General features: G+C 41.4%; 1 protein-coding gene across 1 annotated transcript in view; it reads right to left on the bottom strand.

The window, feature by feature from the left end:
* Positions 1-13,867: 13,867 nt before the first annotated feature.
* SNX3 (sorting nexin 3) overlaps positions 13,868-21,023 on the bottom strand; it is a 40,136-nt gene continuing 32,980 nt past the window's right edge. The window contains exons 3-4 of the mRNA XM_037520182.2: positions 15,985-16,109; positions 13,868-14,619 (exon numbers count right to left, since the gene is read on the bottom strand). Of these exons, the coding sequence (XP_037376079.1) occupies positions 14,514-14,619; positions 15,985-16,109 (231 nt within the window). The 3' untranslated portion in view covers positions 13,868-14,513. The remainder of the gene's footprint in view (positions 14,620-15,984; positions 16,110-21,023) is intronic.

Genomic DNA, 21,023 nt, shown 5'->3' on the forward strand with positions numbered 1-21,023 from the left:
TGCTTAATCAGACACAGGCTTGATGAACACTTCAGAAGCTGTTAGAAAAATACAGAGGGTGCATATGTTTCTGTTAGGACTATTACCCTGTCACATGCTTATTGAACTGGCTGAGTAGGTTTCACCCTGAACCTATGGGTGCAGCTCGTCTCCTCAAGTTTTTCAGTCCAGGCCATCCCACTTCTGTGAATTTTGGGGAAAACCCACGCCACCATGAAGACTGAGAAGAAGTGGATAAACAGAAATGTAGAAGCGGCTTGCCAGACTCCTTCTGCAACTACTATGCTGCTCTGAGAATCTCAAGCCACTCATTTCACAATAGCATTTGAAATAATCACTTAAGGAAATAGAGCAATAACTCTCTAATTGAATAACTCTGCTACCTTGGCCACAAATGACAAATGCTTTCTTTTTTTCTTTTTCTTGTTGGTATTTTAAACAATGTGTTTATATTTTTGAAACTCACTTTGGACTATGAAGTAACTTTTTCTCAATATTGCTGACCTGAACACAGATCTTTAGAGACAGTCCTCAGAGTTTGTGAGCTGGGCCTATTGGCCGTGAGCAGAGGGCAATCTCTCCATTGAGAAACTGGGTATTGCCACAGAGCCTGGGCATCTTTCTGATGTGCCAGAATGTTGCAAAGCTCTGCTGGGAAACCGTGAGTAGGGTCAATGGCTTGAGGAGGCCAAGGTCACAGATTTCATCTTCAAGGGGAGGAGATAACCTTCTTCAATGTGTGGCCCTGGTATTTTTAATATGTGTTAATGGCTAAGTCCTGGGACACAGAACAAGAGTCATTGGAGGCCTGGGCTCCTGGACCAGAAAGCTGAGAACATCTGCAGCTCCCATGCCAAGGAGGGCATCTTCTTCATCTTGGCCCAGTTTTGAGCCTAGGCCAGGGTGAAGAGAGGGGGCTTCTAGTACCAACCAGCGTGATCTCTGCCAAGTCAATGAACCTCTCTGTGCTTCCCTGTTCTCATCTGTGCAAAGGAGCACCTGACTCAGCGATGCTAATTTCCCTCCTTCTATTTTCATCATCATTACCTTTAAGTGGGCTAGGGGGACCATCAGAAGAAATTCTCCTGGGTGGCTAGAATTAATCAGATTAAGTGCTCAACCTTGGCTATCCGCCCTTCCCAATTCTTTCCTTCAGACAAGTCTCTCTTAGTCTTGGTTGCACACAGAATCACGTGTGAGCATAGCCCAGAGCAATTTCCCCATCTCAGGGAGAAGTCCAGGTGTCAGTGTTAGGAAGCTCCCGATGACTCCAGTGTGCTGTTAAGGGTAAGGAACACTGACTCCAGGCTCATGTCAGGAACAGGATGGGATCAGTGTTCAGGTTCCAGGATCTCTGTGCCCCTCACCCCTCAGGCCTGGCTACTCTCACTCTACTTGCTGGTGACCTTTAAAAAAGTTAATTCTTTCCCTCTTCCCTGCCCTGGGCTGTCATTGAACTCACCCAGTTGATTGTGGAGCTTATGATTGAGAGCCTCTTCTGACCGCCTCCCTTTCCCCAGGAATTAACGTGATCATTAAGGCTTATAATTTCACTCACCAGTGCTATCAATCAAGGGGCTGCGAAACAGAGTTAAGAGTCCTTTTGTAATTGGCAGCAGCCTGAGATTCAGTGCAGAGCATCCAAGGACTGTGGGAGGCTGAAGGGGAAGAGTGCCTGGTGTGCAGGGAGGAGCAGTGCCCCCTGACTGAGACCCCAAGTTCTTTGTGACCTGCTCCCTGTAGGGGCCAGTAAGGTCCCGTCTACATCTGCCCTGAAAGTCAAAAGCCAGTTCTTGTCAATAGCACTTGAGGTTACTCCTTCTTCACCTCAATCTCCCTGCAATGGAAAGGAAGGCATCTTCAGAAGCCTGAAATAGGGACAATCAGTGGATTCTTTATACACTGGGCAACTCAAGCCTGGTGGGGGAGGGGCTGTGGGTCCAGATTCTGTGAATTTTAAAAGTAGAGTTGAGTCTGTCAGGCCCAAGGGATAGACACATCCCTCCCTGGCCCTCTTCCTTAGAGGTGTCTTGGAGTTCTATAAAGTGTGGTTGAACCAGGAGAAAGCCCTCTGTACCCACTTCTTCAGCCCAGAGTATAACATTGTAGGGTCAGGATGGACACGGAGCAGGTTTTCTATGATCCAGCAGACCAGGTAAAGGAGGAGTCAGAGTCCTCAGTGGCTTTTTGCAGGCATTTATTGGGGTTTACCCGGTACATGGCAGGCAATGGTGCCGGGGGGGCCAGGAGGCTGGCAGGCCTCCCAGCCCCCAGCAAGTCTTCACTCTATCTGGGCTCTCTGGTGATCTCTGCTTCTCTCTCGGCTTCTCCTGGCGTCCCTGTGACGCCACCCTTAAAAGCCCAGTCTCAGCCCAGGTGAATCCCATCTACCTATGCCCACACCCCGGTGCCCACCATCAGGCATGCATTCAGGACCGCAAGGATCCATCATCTATCCTGATGGTGGGAGGGCAGAAAAGCCTGACATTTTTCCTTACCCTACAAACATTAAAAGTAATGTGTGTTTTATTTTAGAGACTGTAAGAAAATAGGGAGGGAAAGATAATCTATCATTTCACCTTCCCAACACAACTCATTTTATTTTTGCCTGTTTTTTTCTAGTTCTTGCACATCTGTTTATATATTTTTTTCTGGCCAGGTTGCTGACCCACATGGCACAGGAGACTTCTCCTGTCTTGCCCACTGCTCCCCTTAGCAGTGTGTTTCAGTCAGTCTGCCTGTTCTGTTCCCCACTCTGTCTCTGGTGAATCCTCTCACCTTCCACACCTCTGGCCTGTATCCCAGCTCTTGTATGCATAAATAAATAAATCTTAACAACAAAAAAAATATGAATGAAGTAGTGTGAGTCAGGCTGAGGTTTGTGTCCCCGATTCCAGGCCTTTGATGTGATATGGGAGAGAATCATGGAGACGTGAGGATCAGCTCTAGAAAGAAAGAGGTTTCAGTTCTAGAACTCTCTGGATTCTTGTCATCCACAGTTCTCTGAGACTGCTTCCACAAAACTCTAAGGGTGTCTATATCAACATCTGTTCATGGATCCCCTTTTATCCTACATGGTCCCAGAGCTCTTTACCCGTGGTTTGAAGCAATTCCTCTCACCTGCAAATGAAACTCAGACACTGCCAAGAAAAGAAAATGGTAGCAGTCCCTTGTATAACCCTGTCTCCATGAGAGTCTAGAAACGTGAGCAGTAAATACCAGAGGGGATAAGGTCGCAAGCTATATTGCCCAAATAGTTGGCTAAGATCTGGAAATAGTATCTCTCTTCCAACAAGTAAGCCAGCAGAGGGATTAGAATGCCAACTTTACCTCCCAGCCGAAAGAGCACACCTCCAGTGCAGGCATCTTTCCCAAATTAAAAGGTGCCACGGCAAATTAGGCATTTTTACAAGGTGCTCACGGCAGTAAGTTGGTATACAACTCCTGTGGAAAACAATTTAGCAGCTGGTATTACCAGCCAAAGGTATTCAACCAATCATTTGATGTACTTCTGGCTCAAAGGAAAACCTAAAACATAGTAGGGGCTTTATTGTGTGGAAGTGTTTGACACAGTGCTGTCTGTATTTTGAAGTTGGAAATGATGAAAATCTCCAATAGAATATAGCACAGGCACATTTCCTATACCCTCCACATTTATTGTTCTAGCTTTAAGTGTATTATGGCAGTATTATCACATGAACAGCTGCATAAGGAAAAAAATGGTGGGATTATGGGAGAGTTATATTTTCAGCTATTTTTCAAAGAATCTCTAAGGTGGTTTTGTTATTTTTAAAAGCTTGACATGTTTATTGCATTTATATTTATATTAGGTTTTCATTGTCTATTTATTGTTGTAATTATCAAATTTATTTAAAATTTCCAACGTTGGAACTTCAACTGATTTAATCTTGTAGGCAGGAAATTAATAGGTGCTACGGGGGGGGTCTGTGGAGACACTGGCAATATGGAAGATATTAAGGATGGGCCTGCTTTCTTGGCAATTCCTGTGCAAGTTCAGGAACACTCTCCCTACCCATAGTGTCTCAGGGATGCCTCGCGGAAAATCAAGAGCATTGAAGTTGAAGAAGATGCATCGATGAGGGGTGTGAGCATGAATGGTAAAGAGAAATGATGAAACAGGTGAGGCTTTAGATGTGGGCTGTCCTTGCCATCATTTTACATTAGAGGCTCCGGCAGGCAAGTGTCATCTCCCAGGTCACACAGCTGCTCTGAACCAGAGTTCAGGCCCTTCCCTTGGCTTTTACAACTGAATTTTGCTGTCCATAAAAAAGATCAGCACCCTGGTTCTTCATCTGAAAGTATCCACCTAGTGTCCATAACAGGAGCTCCCTTTTCCTTCTCTCGAGGAGTGATGGCATCTCTGTGGGCTTCATCTTGCTATGCTCCTCCCACAGCTCCCCTGTGCAGAGCTGGGCCCAGGGGCCCTTCATGCTTGCGTGTTCCCAGGAAGGGAAGAGTTGGTGAGTGGTGACATATTTATACACAGAAGTAGAGATCAAGGATGAAAAAACCCACTTTCTTTTCTCAATAAATTCTTAGAAATCATAACTCCTTCCTCAAAGAATTTTCATGTGTTTGGTCTTTCAAGCACATTACCCACAATGATACACGCTGCAACATGGCTGACTCTTAAAACATTATGTTGAGCAAAAGTATCCAGATTTAAAAAAAAAAAAATACCTAAAGGCCAATGGACCCAGAAGGAATATTTGAATCCAAGCCTGGGTGAGTTGCCAGCTTATGCCTTTTCTGGTCTCTAGGGGCCCCAAGCTGCCCAGTCCCACCCCTGGGTGAGCCTCTGGGTCTGCTTTCGGGGGACACTCTTGGACAAGTCCCTTCCCATGTCAAGAAAAGGAGAGGCTAGGATTTGATTGCTCCTAAGTCCTTAGAGTCATAACCTCCTGTGTCTCTACTTGTCTCTTTCATTTTAAAATTTACTTATTTTTGAATAATTAATTCAAACATAATACAAAATGCAAAAGTTCCAAAGGAGACTAAAAAGAGACTTGTGCAGTGTGGTCTCCTGCACTGGACCCTGAAAAGAAAAAGGGCATTCATACAGAAACAGGTGAAAGTCAATGTTTGGCATTTCATTAATAATATTGTATTAAAGTTGGTTTCTTATTTTTGACGTAAATACCACATAAAATGGTCATGTAAGATGTTAACGTGAAGAGAAACTGGGTGAAGCAGTGTATAAGAACTGCGTTGCCCTTACAATTTTTCTGTAAATCTAGATGATTCCAAAAGTAAAAGATTTTTTTTTCTTTTAAGAGTATAGAGTGAGAAATGTCTTTTAAGTTCTTCTGCCCATTTCTTGATTGGATTGTTTACTTTGTTTTTGTTGAGTCTTGTGAGGGGGGAGGAGGAGGGAGAGGGATCAGAGGGAGGGAGGGAGGAGCACAGGGGACTGAGGTGATGGTGCACCGGGTGCATTGGTGAAGGAAACTATGGGGACTACACCTGAGGGGGTGGTGGGGAAGCAAATATTGTTTAAAAATGAACAATGATGTAAAAAAAATTTAAAATTTATAATTAAAAAAAAGTATAGTGGGAAATGTTTTCCTCTTGTCACTGTTCTTGGACCACTCGCTCCCCCATCCCGACAACCCATGTTACCTGTTTCTTAGATAATCGTTTAGACATAGTCAGACATACCAGTTAATCGTTAGGATACACACACACACACACACACACACACACACACACACACACATATATATATATGTATATTCTATAAGTGTCATTTCTCAAAACAGAAAATAAGATAAATTCCTAGAAGTGGAATTTCAGGGCTCATAATTTTGATCGTTACTGCCCAATTGCCTTTGGTAGAAGAAACTGTGCCAACTTATCCTCCCTCCTGACAACGTGCATGAGAATCTTGTCATTTCACCAACAGACTGTTGTCTGAGAGATCATTTCACTTCAGTTTAAGTCACACTGTCAACTCTCAAAATGCTCCTCAACAGACCACTCTAGGGTCCTTCCAGAAGCATGCAGCTGAGGCGAGCAGAGGGCAGCTGCAGTGGCCAGGAGCAGTAAGACTGAAGAAGTGATAGTCAAATGATCAACATCCCAACATCAGTCACTACTGTTGTCAGGAAAGGACTTTCTCAAAACTGCATTGTCTCTGCACCACAGCACACAAAGGGTCAAGCCTCACAAATTTGCTCATAGTGGGGGAAAATAACTCCACAGGTCAAAGTGTTCAGATTACAGGTCCAGGAAAATCCCTTTGCAGAAAGAAGACAGCAAATCCCCAGTGCAGTTGAAAGGACAACTTTCTTCACCTCAGAGACTCTCTGATGAATAAACCGGTTAAACATGGTTTGGATTTACTGAACATGAAAACAACTGGATTAAGGTATAATCTAGCTAGAAAGGAAAGGAAATGTACCGAGAAAGCTAAGTAATGACAAAGCTGCAGTGTTTACATGTGCCAAGCAGGGATGGCTATTCCAGTTTTATAACCAAATTCTTTAAAATGTTTAACTTTCCTTTGATAACAACACTGGTATCAAGGCAACTGTGCAAGCAATAGGGGCACAGATGCCCTGGGGGCTGGAGGACCCGGTACCCCAGAGTCTGCAGATACTGACTGTTTAGGTCAACACTGCGGCGTGGGCCAACACTCCAGCATGGCATAGGCTTCAGGATCATAAAGACCTGGGTTTGCATCCCAATTTCACATTTTGCTGGCTGTGTGGCCTTGGACAAATTAAACTCTCCCAGTTCTTGGCAAAATGTGGATAGAGCTGGAAGGGATTATGCTCATTGAAATAATCAAAAAGGAAAAAGAAAAACATTGGATGGTTCCACTTACAGGAGGAATATAGGGGAACCAAATAAAGTATCAGGAAAAAATAATAATAAACAAAAAACCAAAATTAACAGGCAACAATAAATCAGAGACATTCTGCAGGGCAGGGGGAGGGAGAGAGATCAAAAAAGGGGAGGGAAGAGCACAAGAGACAATGGTGATGGTGCACTGGTGAATTGGTGGTGGGAATTTTATGGGGACTACACCTGAGAGGAGAAAGCAAACATTGTACAAAAATGGACAAAGATGTATTTATTTATGCATACAAGAACTGGGGTACAGGCCAGAGGTGTGCGGGGGTGGGGAGAGGATTCACCAGAGACAGAGTGGGGAATAGAACAGGTAGACTGACTGAAATACACTGCTGAGGGGAGCAGCAGGCAAGACAGGAGAGGTCTGCTGCGCCATGTGGGTCACCTCCCTGGCTGGGGATCGAACTTGTGCTGCAGTGGCTGCAGATAGCTTTATAGTGCTGAGACGTAACCCCTTGAGCCACCAGGGAGGGCGGTGTAAAATATATATTAAACCAACCACAACAAACACCTGCTCAAAAAAAATGAGCATAGCAACCACCCAATAAAGCTGTTATGAAAATTAAATGAGATAATGCACGTGTGGCGCCTGGGCTGAAGCTGGGCACTCACAGACAGTACACTAGTTCTTTTCCCATCTCTTCCTGCTCTTTTCTAAAGCACACGTACCCACAACCAGCACACCAAGCCACCGTGCCCTGTGTCGTGCAGATACAAGGCGCACCCCAGTCACACTTGTTTCGGGCAGGAGGGTCCGGAATGCTTTTACATCAGAGGTTCCAAAATTCCCTCTGACGTTCTCAACATCTGTATCATATTTTTTTCTGCTTCTGAGTGTTGCGTGTCTTCATACTTTTCTCGCCTTGTCATTTTTTAATTGAATGTCAGACATGTTGCACCAGATAATAGGAACTGAGGTAAACAGGACTTAGAAGTAAAGATTTATGGTAACCTGACTAGGGAGTGGACTGTTTCATGTTTGCTGTAGTTATAGATACCGAAGGCTTCAAATTCCTCTAGTGTCTTTGCTTTTGTCACTCTTTTTCACTTTGGGTTTCCTTTCCCCAGTTACCTTTCCTCAGTCTGTCTTGCAGCTTGCAGTTGTAATCCGCTGTGATTTTCCTGGAGTCCTCTTGGAATGGCGGTAGGGGGGCGGTGGCAGGGAGGGCAGGGTGGGGACATTCTATAATCTCCAGATTAAATCTCAATGTTTACGTGGGTCTGTGACCCTCACAAGTGAAGTTCCCCCAATGGTGCAGATTCCCCCTTCCTCTCTTCTTCGGCTGCAACATTTCCAGTTTATTTCCTTGTCTGGACTCCTCCTCTTCTTCTTCTTCTTCTTCTTTTTTTTTTTTTAAAGATTTATTTATGCACACAAGAACTGGGTTGTAGGCCAGAGGTGCAGGGGGTGACAGGATTCACCAGAGACAAAGTGGGGAGCAGAACAGACAGATTGACTGAAGTGCACTGCTGAGGGGAGCAGTGGGCGAGACAGGAGAGGTCTGCGGGCCATGTGTGTCACCTCCCTGACCGGGATTGAACTTGTGCTGCAGTAGCTGTGGATTGCTTCATAGTGTTGATGCTTAACCCCTTGTGCCACCAGGGAGTCCCCTAGACTCCTGACTGTGAGGTAGAGGTATTCCCCCCACTGCCCCCCTCCTTAGGTGAGACAGGAAGGCCAGAGGAAGCTGTCATGGGAACAATGCCCTTCCCCTAGCTGGGATAATGTTCTGGCAGCCTTTTACCCTGGAGAGCAGGTCTAAGATTTTGGGTGTATTTCACAATATCTCATCTCTCCCTACCACAGCCATAGAAGGGTAATTCTTGATCTACACGACAGAATCTGGTGAGGTTCCTGTAGGTAAAGTCCAGCAAAGTGAGGGCCCCTTTAAGATCTTGGTCCCAGGTGTCTCCCCCTCCAGTTAGTCCATATCGCACCTGCAGCTATTCACTGTTACCAAGCAAGCATTGTACCAGTGTATGACCCCAGCAGCGTCTGCCCTAAGATTTTGGCTGTCTCTGGGCTTTGGAGTGGTGGTTTGTTCCGCAACCTCAATTCTTTGATTGGGTCTGATTTTCTTTTTTTTTTTTTTTTTTTTTTTTTTTATAGAGGCATGTTTATTTATTTATTTATTTGTTTGTTTGTTTTGTTCATACATGCACTGGGTATAGTCAGAAGCACAGGAGGGTGAGAGAATTCACCAGAGCCAGAGCGGGGAGCAGAGCAGGCAGAAGGACCGACGTACACTGCTGAGGGGATCAGCGGGCGGCAGGAGAGGTCTGCGCGCCATGTGGGACCCTCCTCTGGTGGCCGGGGAGCAGCCGGGGATCGAACCAGCGTCGCAGAGGCTGCGGGCAGCTTCGCAACCCAGCGCTCAACCGCTGCGCCACCGGGGAGGCCCACTGATTTTCAATCGTCCATTTTTTTGTTGTAAGGACAATGGTGCCAACTTTGAAGCTCCTCAGGAGTTGAAGGGAAAACCAGATATTTTCTTTTTACTTTGAATGACCACCCGTAGCCTCCATCAGAATCCACATGTTCCTTTGTCTTCAAATTTGCCATGTTTCCTGTCTGGCAGTGCCATCAGGGGGTCTTTTGATGATAGTGTCCTAATAAGACTGAGATACTTTTTTTAAAAAAAATTTTATTTATTTATGCATACAAGAACTGTGGTGTAAGGCCAGAGGTGTGAGGGGTGAGAGGATTCACCAGAGACAGAGCGGGGAACAGAACAGGCAGACTGAATGAAATACACTCTTGAGGGGAGCAGCAGGCGAGTCAGGAGAGGTCTGCTGCGCCTTGTGGGTTAGCTCCCCGGCCAGGGGTAGAACTCATGCTGCAGTGGCTGGCAATAGCTTCACAGTGCTGCGACTTTAACCCCTGTGCCACCAGGTAGTCCAAGACTGAGATTCTTTTTTTTTTTTTTTTTTAAATTTTATTGTTATATTCCCCATACAATTGCAGCCCCCCCATTCTGACCCCAATCCCTCCCCTCCCGCCCCCGCCCCCCAAAAAAGTGTCTCTGGTTCATAGTTTTTTGTTGATTTTGATTTTCACTTTCTTATAGTTATTCATTTTCCTGGTCCCTTATTTAAGTTTTCTAGATTCCTGCTATGAGTGAGACCATCCGGTATTTTTCTTTTTCTTTTTGGCTTATTTCGCTGAGCATGATCCCTTCCAGCGCCATCCATGTTGCTGCAAATTGCATGTGTTTATCTTTTTTGAATGCTGAGTAATATTCCATGGTATATATGTACCACATCTTCTTGATCCAGTCATCTATTTTTGGGCATTTGGGTTGTTTCCAAAGCTTAGCTATTGTAAACAGTGCTGCTATAAACATAGGGGTGCAGGTGTTCTTTGGAATTGATGTTTCTGTGTCCTTTGGGTAAATACCTAGGAGTGGAATTGCTGGATCATATGGAAGCTCTATGTTTAGTAGGTCCAGAAATCTCCACACAGCTTTCCACAGTGGTTGGACCAGTTTGCACTCCCACCAACAGTGCAGAAGAGTTCCTTTTTCTCCACACCCTCGCCAGCATTTGTTGTTGCTAGTTTTTTTAATATGTGCCATTCTCACTGGTGTGAGATGGTATCTCATGGTAGTTTTGATTTGCATTTCCCTGATGGCAAGTGATGTTGAACATTTTATCATATGCCTGTTGGCCATTTGCATTTCCTCTTCAGAGAAGTTTCTTTTTAGCTCTTCTGCCCATTTTTTGACTGGATTATTTTCTTTGTTGTTGTTGAGTCTCATCAGCTCTTTGCAGATTTTTGTGATCAGTCCTTTATCATTAGTGTTGGGTGCAAAAATGTTCTCCCAGTTGGTGGGGTTTCTCTTTGTTTTTGTTATTGTCTCTTTTGCTGTGCAGAAGCTCTTTAATTTGATGTAGTCCCAGCTGTTTATCTTTGCCTTCACTATCACTGCTTTGGGTGATGTGTCTGTAAAGATGCCAAGACTGAGATTCTTAAGGATCTGAGTTTGATCTTTTTTGTCTGTAAGATTTTGCACAGATAAAACGCTTAGTGTTGCTGGTTGATTTTATTTGCTCACTTGTATTTATGGCACTCGTTTGGAGAATAAAAGCATTTGTGCTAAAGGTGTTAGCCAGAATCCTCTAAATTTTCTTCTGTGCTTTTGAATTAACTTTCCTGGTCTCCAAATCAAGGTCTTATTTTCTTAGCAAGGTTAGAACAAGGCACACTTCACTTATTGTAGATCAAGATTTACAAAAGTAGTCAAGATCTGATAAGTCCTGACTTTTTTCTTGATTTCTTTTTGTAATGACTTAAGTAGAAATGTTAAGATCAAATCTGACCAAATTCCAGGATATCAAAGGTTCTAAGCTAAGTGCCCAAACCTGGCAGTATCAGAATTATCTGCAAAGCTTTTAAAAACAAAAATCCTGTGGTCAGTCAGAAAGTAACTGTGATATGCAGCTAAGTTTAGGAAAATAAGATACTTTGCATCAGCAAGCTTTTAATATCCAGAAGTGTTTTCTGCATTCACTTAAAATTGTACTAAAAAAAAAACCTTATCTATCCATTTACTTTTTTCAACTTAGAGGACAAAGGAAATGTTACTGAAAATCTATCCGTCCTTGCATTCAATAATTTATTCAGCACCAAGTAAAGGCTGGGTACCAAGCCACAGGTCCCTATCCACAAGAAGGCAGATGTGCCTTTAGAGTCTAAATCCAGAGTCCTCATATCCTGGATTACCTTGCAGAACATCAGTATTTTTCACTGAAAGGAAAACATCACTTACTTCACAGGGAAATTGTGATGAGATGGCAAAGGAACTGCTGAGGAAAACTTCTATACTCTACCCTCCTAAAATGTCTCCCATTTCCTCCTCCAAACACTTGCATATTGTAATAATTACAGCTGGCATCCACTGAGCACACTATATATGCCAGGCGGTGTGCTGAACTCTGTCCATCCATACCTCAAACAAATTTATCTGTAAAGACAGAGTGGGCAGTAGTCTCCTCCTTTCATTGGCTATGTTCATCCTTATCCCCCTAACTAGAACAGCAAAAGCAAGCAAACTGCAACAAGACAAGGGCTTTGAAACTAGAGTGGCCCAAATCAAGAGGGGTGAATAGAAAAATCACAGGATGGAAGGATGGGGTGCTGCCCAGTCACCCCTCCCACCCCGCTTTCCTCAGAGGTCATGTCACTCCTGAGGGTCATGATGGCTGAACCTCTGAGCAGGAAAGCAAATACCAGATAAACCTATCCAGGAACTGCCGTGGGTTTAGGGTACTATTTGCTGCTACTATTACTACATCTGATTACCACTGTCATCAGATAACTATTACTAAGCCAGTCCCAGACTGTGCTGTTCTGTGGATTTTACATTTAGTCTTTCACCACTGTAAGTTACTGAAGATACCATTGGTGTTGACCCTTCACAACTGGCAGGGGTTGAGACAAGGCACTTAAGGAGAGGGCTCAGAGTCTGAGACTTTCACTGCCAAATTAACTTCCATTCTTTTAGGAAGAGGCTTACTAGCATTCAGGACTTTTTATGTGGTTAGATTAACAGTGCTTGCATTTTTACTTCCCAGGGTTAAAGGTATATATAGTTTTACATAGATCATGGTTTCAATACTATAAGCGATGGCATTGAAAAGTACCTTCCTGCATTAGGCAAAGACAGTTGGAATACCCAACTTTTTGCCTAGCTGAAAACCTTCAGCTTTTTGAGAGAATGCCTGTCCTTAGGGAATTGTGGGGAGGTTAGAAGTACGCAGGCTATAACAACCCATCCTATAACAAACCAAATTATTTGTCAATAAATGATCAAAATCAAAAGAACTCCAGTGAGTGGAACCCCTGACACTGTTGATAGTTTTTCTGTTTTGGGAGGCTGTCTTGTGTGTGTTGTAGACTTAGTAGCATCTCTAACTTCTGCCTACTAGACTCCTGCATTCCCCAATTTTGACAACCAAGACACTGGCAAATGTCTTGGGAGTGTGGGAGAGAGAGAGCAGCAAAATCATGCCAGTTGAGAACCAATGCTTTAGAGAAATTAATCAGTTAAGCAAAGCCACCGTTTTGGCTTTGTTCTGCATACCCAAAATTAACAGCATTTGTTTACTTTTCTAGCTCATTGAAATGCCACATGTTGCTTAGCTTTGTGCCTTATAGTAAATGTTCAGTATTACGGGACTGTGAAATGTTACTTGAGCCTCATAGGGTAGCTCTGACTTCTTCCTATGATTTCCAGTCTACTTTATATACACCCTACTGTGGCTAAGACCTAAGTTGGTTTCTTCTTAAATAGACTGGCTCACCTCTGGAGGAGACACCTCTTGAGTAGGAGGACAAACATTCCTCACTGTGGGGGCCAAGTCTAGGTCACAGTGGGTTCCAAACCACCAGATGTGCAGATTCAAGTTAGAGACCACATTCTGGCTGTTCATTCTGGTCAAAATGAACCTTGGCAGCAAAGAGTTGCACACTTTCTAGTTTCTTATCATTTGTATAAGTCAGGCTGGAACACAGTGCCCTTCTCCCTCAAAGAGGATGAAAGGTGCCACTTTCCCGAGGCAAATTAAAGAGAAAGCATGAATCTGCTGACTAAGGCTTATTAAACCCGTGCTAAGTTTGTTTAAACAGGTCACTCAGCTGAAGTAGGAAAAAAATTCTTCTGAAAAACAGAAGGTATGGTATTGACTTATCTTAACAGGCCTTTTAAAAAGAATGACTTAAGATTATAAAGCGTTTTTCAAATACACAAAGTGATTCATAACGATTCAATAAGCCTTAAGGAATGCTTTTTTCAGTACATCACTTTTTGTGTTGTTTAAAAGAAAATACCCCATTCAAAGGGTGGTGGCATATTTGATATCACCCCAGTTTAAAGAGGAATGGGGTTACAGGAATGAGAAGTATATAATTAGTAAATAATCCCTCTCAACAAGTGAGTTAAGTAGTAAAGCTACAGAGGGAGAAAAGAAAAGCCAGAGGCAACACAATCAGTGCATATCAGAAATGCGTTTTTATTTTTATTTGAAAACAAATTTTTAGACAAATGATTTTAGTATATAAATTTGATTTTGTTTTTATACTGAATATAAAGACTTCCCTCACTGATCTTCCATGTAAAGGATATTACAAGCCTGAAGGGAGATATTTTCTGCACACAAGTGTGTAACTTGCGTCCGTGGAACTGGAAACCAGTGGTGTAGTGCTCCTACACATAACTTAGGTCAAGTGGCATCACGTATTAAAAAGGGGAAAAGAGAAATATTCTAGTTAATCAGATTCAAGAAGCAAACATGACACAAAAAACTGTGCATATAAGACCAAGTCAGTAACTTTAGTTAAGACACTGCAGAATGTACTGGAGTAACAGGTTGGTGAGGCTATAGTGTGCACCACATTAAGACAGCAAGGAAGAGCTATTTATACAGAAAGGCTGGAATGCAGGATTTTCACTAAAGCAAATTAACTTCTTGTCAACTGCCAAAACAAAACAAAACAAAATTGAGCATGAGTGTTAGTATACTGAAGGCATGTTATACCAGTTTCTGTGCAGCATGCTAAAGTTAGTTAGAACTTCTTCACCGGTGCATGTGAATCATTAATAGTCACAGAAAAGTTTTCTGCCCCTTCTTGCTTAACTTCAGGCATGTCTTATCTTAGATGGTGTATAACTTTTATCTATAATTTCATCCTGTAAAAACATGTGAAGACAGCGTTCATTCTGTGCCAGAGGATGACCAGCGACCCTAGGAATAAAAATACAAATTAAGTTCAATACTTTATGGAGGGACTCAACACATATTTTAAGGTTAAGGAGCACATAACATTTAGTAATAAGAGTGATTCAGGTCTGCTCATAAAGGGATGCTCTATCAACTAATGGTATATTTTCTTTCCTTTGGTTCACAAGGATAATTTATAAGACATGTAATATCTAGTTTTGTACTGCTTCTGGCATAAGTACCCAATTAACTTCCTTATATATTAGTTGGTATAGTCATAAGGAACCTAAAAGAATTTTAATGTCAAAAGTGAAATGTCACTGATAAGTAAGAATAGATTTTAAAGAAGGGAAAAATAGGATTAGAGTTAAGAAAAACTTCAAAGTTCAATGAAAACCCCAAATACTAAGAAATAGGCATAAATGCCCATGGCTTTTTTTCTTTTTTGTGTGGTTATAATTTTTCAGTCTTTTTGGTTTTTGCTTGCCACACAAGAACAGACTGGGCAACTAGACTTTTCAGAATTAAAAAATATTGAAGCTAGTACTGTCGTCTCCAAAAGGAGAAGGTTGTATGCTTCAGGAGATAACTAAAAGGCTTTTTTTTTTTTTTTTTTGATAACTAAAAGGCTTTTGTATAACTTTCCTTTCTGTTTATGACTCACAGATCTTAAATCACTGTATTAAAATTAAAATGCTGCCAGTAAGTAAACTCAAACAAATGTATTTTCTAGGATATGACTTTATTTGGGCAAACTTAAGGCCAATGTACAATTATAACAAGTCCTTTCCTGGTACAACTTTTCCTATTATTTGGCTTTTAAGAAATGGCTATATTTCAAATGGGAATAAAATTAAAAGTTGGAAATTTTTGGTTGCACTTAAAGAGTTTATAAAGTAAAAAATTAACAATTTCAAGCTTTACACTTTTGAAAGAATACATTTTGCCATGAAAATTTTTAAAGTGTGCCTTTACATAAGACATGCTGATAATACCTCCATCTGTAAATAAATGATTGCCAAGTATATTGTAAGCTTTATTGTTCACACTAGAACATACCTTAAATCAGAAAGAACGGTAGTAATACTGTATTTTTAAATGGTGCAATTTTAAATGTAATTTGCATAAATTAACCAAAAAACACAAATATGAATCTCAGGTCAACTTGAAGATAATCATTTTCAATCACTCAAGTGTGTTAATATTTATCACATGATATTTAATTGTTATATACTTTTATTTTGTTAAACTGATACAAAAAATTAGTTAGGAAATGGCCAAACAGGAAAGTGCTACCACATTTTTAACTTGTACCTACATTACTACTAGTCATCTAAGTCATCTCAAAACATGTTCATTCTCACACCTTGAGGAACTGAAAGCACTTACTTGTTTATGAACTGCTCCAGTCCTTGCTTCCTTTCTTCAATAAAATTGTCATCAAATATTCCATCATCTCCCCTAAAAGGAAGCTGACGCAAAAATGCTTTCCCAGGAAGCGGGGGAACTACGACCTAGAATAATACAAGGAAAGAAAGTTCTTGTATGTTGTGAAAATCTGTAGAGGGCAACATGAAATCAAAGTATATCCTCACTGTAAGAGTATTCCCCCTGCTAATTTATTTTTTAAATTATCTTTAAAAAAGATTTAGTTTCATTTATTTATGCATATAAGAACTAGGGTGTAGGCCAGAGGTGGGGGGAGGTGAGAGGATTCACCAAGACAGAGTCAGGAGCAGAACAGGTGGATCTACTGAAATACACTGCTGAAAGGGGAGCAGTGGGCGAGGTCTGCTGTGCCATGTGGGTCAGCTCCCTGGCAGGGGATGGAACTCAGGCCATGGTGGTAATAGTGCTGAGCTTAACCCCTGAGACACCAAGGAGCTCCCTCCCTCTCCCCCGTTAATTTAAATATAAAAGAGAATCAGTGAAAAAACACATTGAAAAAAAGATTCAATATTTTGAGGCAAGATAACCAAATGTAGAACAGTTCATCAGACCAAAGCTCCACAATGGCAGGGCTGAGAGCTTAATTATCATTTTTCCTGGACTTATCAAAGCAGAGTTATACAAAAAGAACATTCAGGCAACACTGAAATATGCCCTCTCAGACAGTTTTGATGCCACTTGGGAAAGACAATGCTTTATTTCAAAGGAAACTGCAGAGCTCAAAATCAACTCTCAATTACATGAAGAAATAAAATATTAACAACGTTTTCTCTGGCACAGGCTCGAAAGAATTCTGTGGTTAGCTTCTCCAACTTCATACCACCTGCATATAGTCTTTCCTGTATGTGTCTGAGGTGATGATACTTTTTTAAAAAAAAAAGATTTATTTATTTATGCATACAAGAGCTGGGGTATAGGCCAGAAATGCAGGGGGTGAGAGGATTCACCAGCGACAGAGTGGGGAACAGAACAGGCAGATCTACTGAAATACACTGCTGAGGGGAGCAGCGGGCGAGACAGGAGAGGTCTGCTGCGCCATGTGGGTTGCTCCCTGGCTGGCTGGGGATCGAACTAGTGCTGCAGAGGCTTCGGACTGCTTCACAGTGTGGTGTTTAACCCCGTGCGCCACCAGGGAGGCCCTGAGGTGATGATACTTGTTGCCACTATTCATTTTCTAGGCTAAGAAAGATGCAAACTTTCTCTTAACTCCCCTATGCCATCTCCCCAAAAGATATGACATTTCCTCCTGTCCATGTTCTTAGAACTTTCCAAACTTCCCCTTTTAAAGCCTAACTATCCTTTTAGGGTCAACTTATATTGATCTGTCTCTCTTATTACCTGGAGCTCAAATATTTGTTTGAATTCTATAGCACATATTTATTTATTTCCCAGGCTTGTTTTGTTTCTATACCCTAGGGCTTCTTCAACCAAGGTATCATTAACATTTTGAACCAAATAATTACTTGTACGTGTGTTTCTTGTGCATTATTGAATATTTAAGAGCAATCTAGGCTTCTATCCAACTAGAAGCCACCAGTAGCACCCTCTAGTTGTGACAATAAAAAATGTCTCCAAACACTGGCAAATCTTTCCTGGAGGACAAAATTGTCCTCATGGAGAACCAATAATCTATCTTATTAATGTCTTCAAAACAAGGGCCTGGCTTAGGTTTCTTATGGTCATTTTAAGAAAAACTAGGCATACAAAAGAATTTCAAATATCTGTTAAATAACTAACCACATAGGTAGATCCCTAGTTTACACCAAAACTGAGAAAATATGTAAGTGAACAACTTAAGGAGAAATAGAAATAGTAAACGCCAGGAATACAAATCATACATATTCTAAAAGAGACAAAACTTTAAATCCTTGAAGCAGTTTCTATAACTGGGAGTTTATTCTGAAATAATTAAAAGGATGGAAGAAGGACAAGATCAACACTTCATACAGATCAGCAAAAAAGCAGAAAAAAAATTACCAAATCAAACGCCCAACATAAACTTTGTAACACCTTCCTAGATCTACTCTCCCCACATGACTAGTGATGAGACATCTAAAGATTTATCTCTAATGGAGAAATGAAATGATACATCCATATAACAGAATATTATTTGTCAATAAAAAGAAATGAAGTACCAATTAATGTTAAAGTAGGATGAAACCTGAAAACATGCTTAGTGAAGAAATTAGGCACAAAAGACTACATGGCCTATGATTCTACTTACATGATATGTTCAGATTATGCAAATCCATAAAGAAATTGTTAGAACTACTAATGGGTATGGTTTGCTTTTCATGGAGTGATTGAAATATTCCAAAATTGACTGTAGTGATGGTTTCACAACTTGGGTACTAAGAACCATTGAACTGTATACTTTAAATGGGTGAAATGTATGGCATGTGAATTACATGTCAAGAAAGCTGTTATTTTAAATATATTTTTTTAAAGATTTATTTATTTATTTATACAAGCACTGGGTACAGTCAGAAGCGCGGGAGGGTGAGAGAATTCACCAGAGCCAGAGCGGGGAGCAGGGCAGGCAGAAGGACCGAAGTACACTGCTGAGGGGACAGAGGGCGGCAGGGGAGGTCTGCGCGCCATGTGGGACCCTCCTCCGGTGGCCGGGGAGCAGCCGGGGATCGAACCAGTGCTGCAGAGGCTGCAGGCAGCTTCGCAACCCAGCACTCAACCGCTGCGCCACCGGGGAGGCCCTATTTTAAATATTTTTTAAGATTTATTTTTTATTTATGTATACAAGAACTGGGTGCTGGCCAGAGGTGTGAGAAGAGGGGTGAAAGGATTCACCAGGGACAGAGTGGGGAGCAGAACAGGCAAACTGACTGAAATACACTGCTGAGGAGAGCTGCGGGCGAGGCAGGAGAGGTCTGTCTCGCCATGTGGGTTGCTCCCTGGCCAGGGATCGAACTCATGCTGCAGTAGCTGTGGATAGCTTGATAATGCTGTCTCTAACTCCTGTGCCACCAGGGAGGCCCTCTGTTACTTTTTTTTAAAAGTGATATATACATTCACCAAATGTTTATTAAGCACTCCCTTGTGCTTAATTATAGTTTCAATAGTGATATATTCTGGTCTTTAATTCCTGCATGGTTTAACTATGGTTAACAATACTGAATTGTATACTTAAAAGTTGGAATAAGAAAGTCTTTTTTTTTTTTTTAAAGATTGATTTATTTATTTAGACAAAGATTGATTTATTTATTTGTTTGTTTGTTTATACAAGCACTGGGTACAGTCAGAAGCGCGGGAGGGTGAGAGAATTCACCAGAGCCAGAGCGGGGAGCAGAGCAGGCAGAAGGACCGAAGTACCCTGCTGAGGGGAGCAGTGGGCGGCAGGAGAGGTCTGCGCGCCATGCGGGACCCTCCTCCGGTGGCCGGGGAGCAGCCGGGGATCGAACTGGCACTGCAGAGGCTGCTGGCAGCTTCGCAACCCAGCGCTCAACCACTGCGCCACCGGGGAAGCCCCAAGAAAGTCTTAAATGTTCTCAACAAAATAAAACTAAACAAAACACAACACAACACAACCCAGGGAACTATGTGAGTTAATATATACATTAAGTAGCCTTATAGTAGTAATCATTTTATATATAAAATCATGTGGCATAGTGTAAACATTTATCAACTATATCTCAATAAAGCTGCAAAGAAAAAAATATACACTAACTCTCCACTAAGATCATAAAAATTTTCTTCATTACTAAGACTCTCCTAACTTACTTAGATCTTCAAGCCATCTATAATTCATTTACAGTGAGTTAAAAATCTTTACTCTCAAATGGTCAAATGTTTCAACCCCACTTACTAAATGTAATTCCTTTGCCTGACTGACCTTTTTTTTGTTGTGAATTAAATGGTCAATAAATACAAAGCTTCCAAATTCTATTATATTTCACTTATTTATTTGAACATTCCTAAAGCAATACCACATTGTTTTTAATCACTATGGCCTTAAGATATGTTACAACATCTGCAGGTGCTCAATATGTTGATAAAAACTTCTGGTTATTCTTGAGCTATCTGATTCTAAAGCTCATATATAAATCCATAAGTTTTATAAAGATCCCACTAAGATTATATTTGAATTTTATGAATTTATGTAAGTTAGGAGCTACTGCCTTATTTCTGTCAGGTCTACTGCTAAATGTTACCTCCATGTGAGGTCTTTCCTTGAATACCACACTATTAAATTAGAGTAGCTCTCCTGGCACTCCCTATTTCCCTTAATTTTTGTTTTTTGTTTGTTTATTTTTCAGAGCATATCATCACTGACATAATACCTTTTTTCCCCCTGCCTTCCCTTTTACCACCACCTTAGCTTACCAAGTAGAATGTAAGCACCATAAAATTGGAAACCATAATTTATTCACAGTTTTATCTGTAACTCACAGAAACACACAGAATGAGCTCTCAAATATTTATAGGGTACGTGAATCTTTTAAAAAGATTCTATCAAAAACCCAGATATAAACCCACGTATGTATGGACAACTAATCTTTACAAAGGAGCAAAAAATATGCAACGGAACAAGGACAGTTTGTTCAATAAATGGTGCTGAGAAACTGGACTGCTACATGCAAAAGAATGAAGCTAGACTACTACCTCAAACCACGCACAAAAACCAACTCGAAACGGATAAAAGAACTGAAGACCTGAAACCATAAACTACAGAGAGGAAAATATAGGCAAAACACTATATGAAATGCATCTCAGTAACATCATTAAAGACACATTCCCCAAAACAAAGAAAGTGAAGGAAAAGATGAACAGCTGGGATTGTATCAAACTAAAAAGCTTCTGTACAGCAAAAGAGACATTAACCAAAACAAAGAGACACCCTAATTGGGAGAAAAATTTTGCACACAATACAACTGATAAGGGACTGATCACAAAGACCTACCAAGCTGACATGACTCAACAAAAACAAAGTAAACAATCCAGTCAAAAAATGGGCAGAAAAGCTA

Source organism: Talpa occidentalis, unplaced genomic scaffold (assembly GCF_014898055.3).
Source record: "Talpa occidentalis isolate TD23 unplaced genomic scaffold, MPIMG_talOcc4v2.1 talOcc4.2, whole genome shotgun sequence".
Classification (NCBI taxonomy): Eukaryota; Metazoa; Chordata; class Mammalia; order Eulipotyphla; family Talpidae; genus Talpa; species Talpa occidentalis.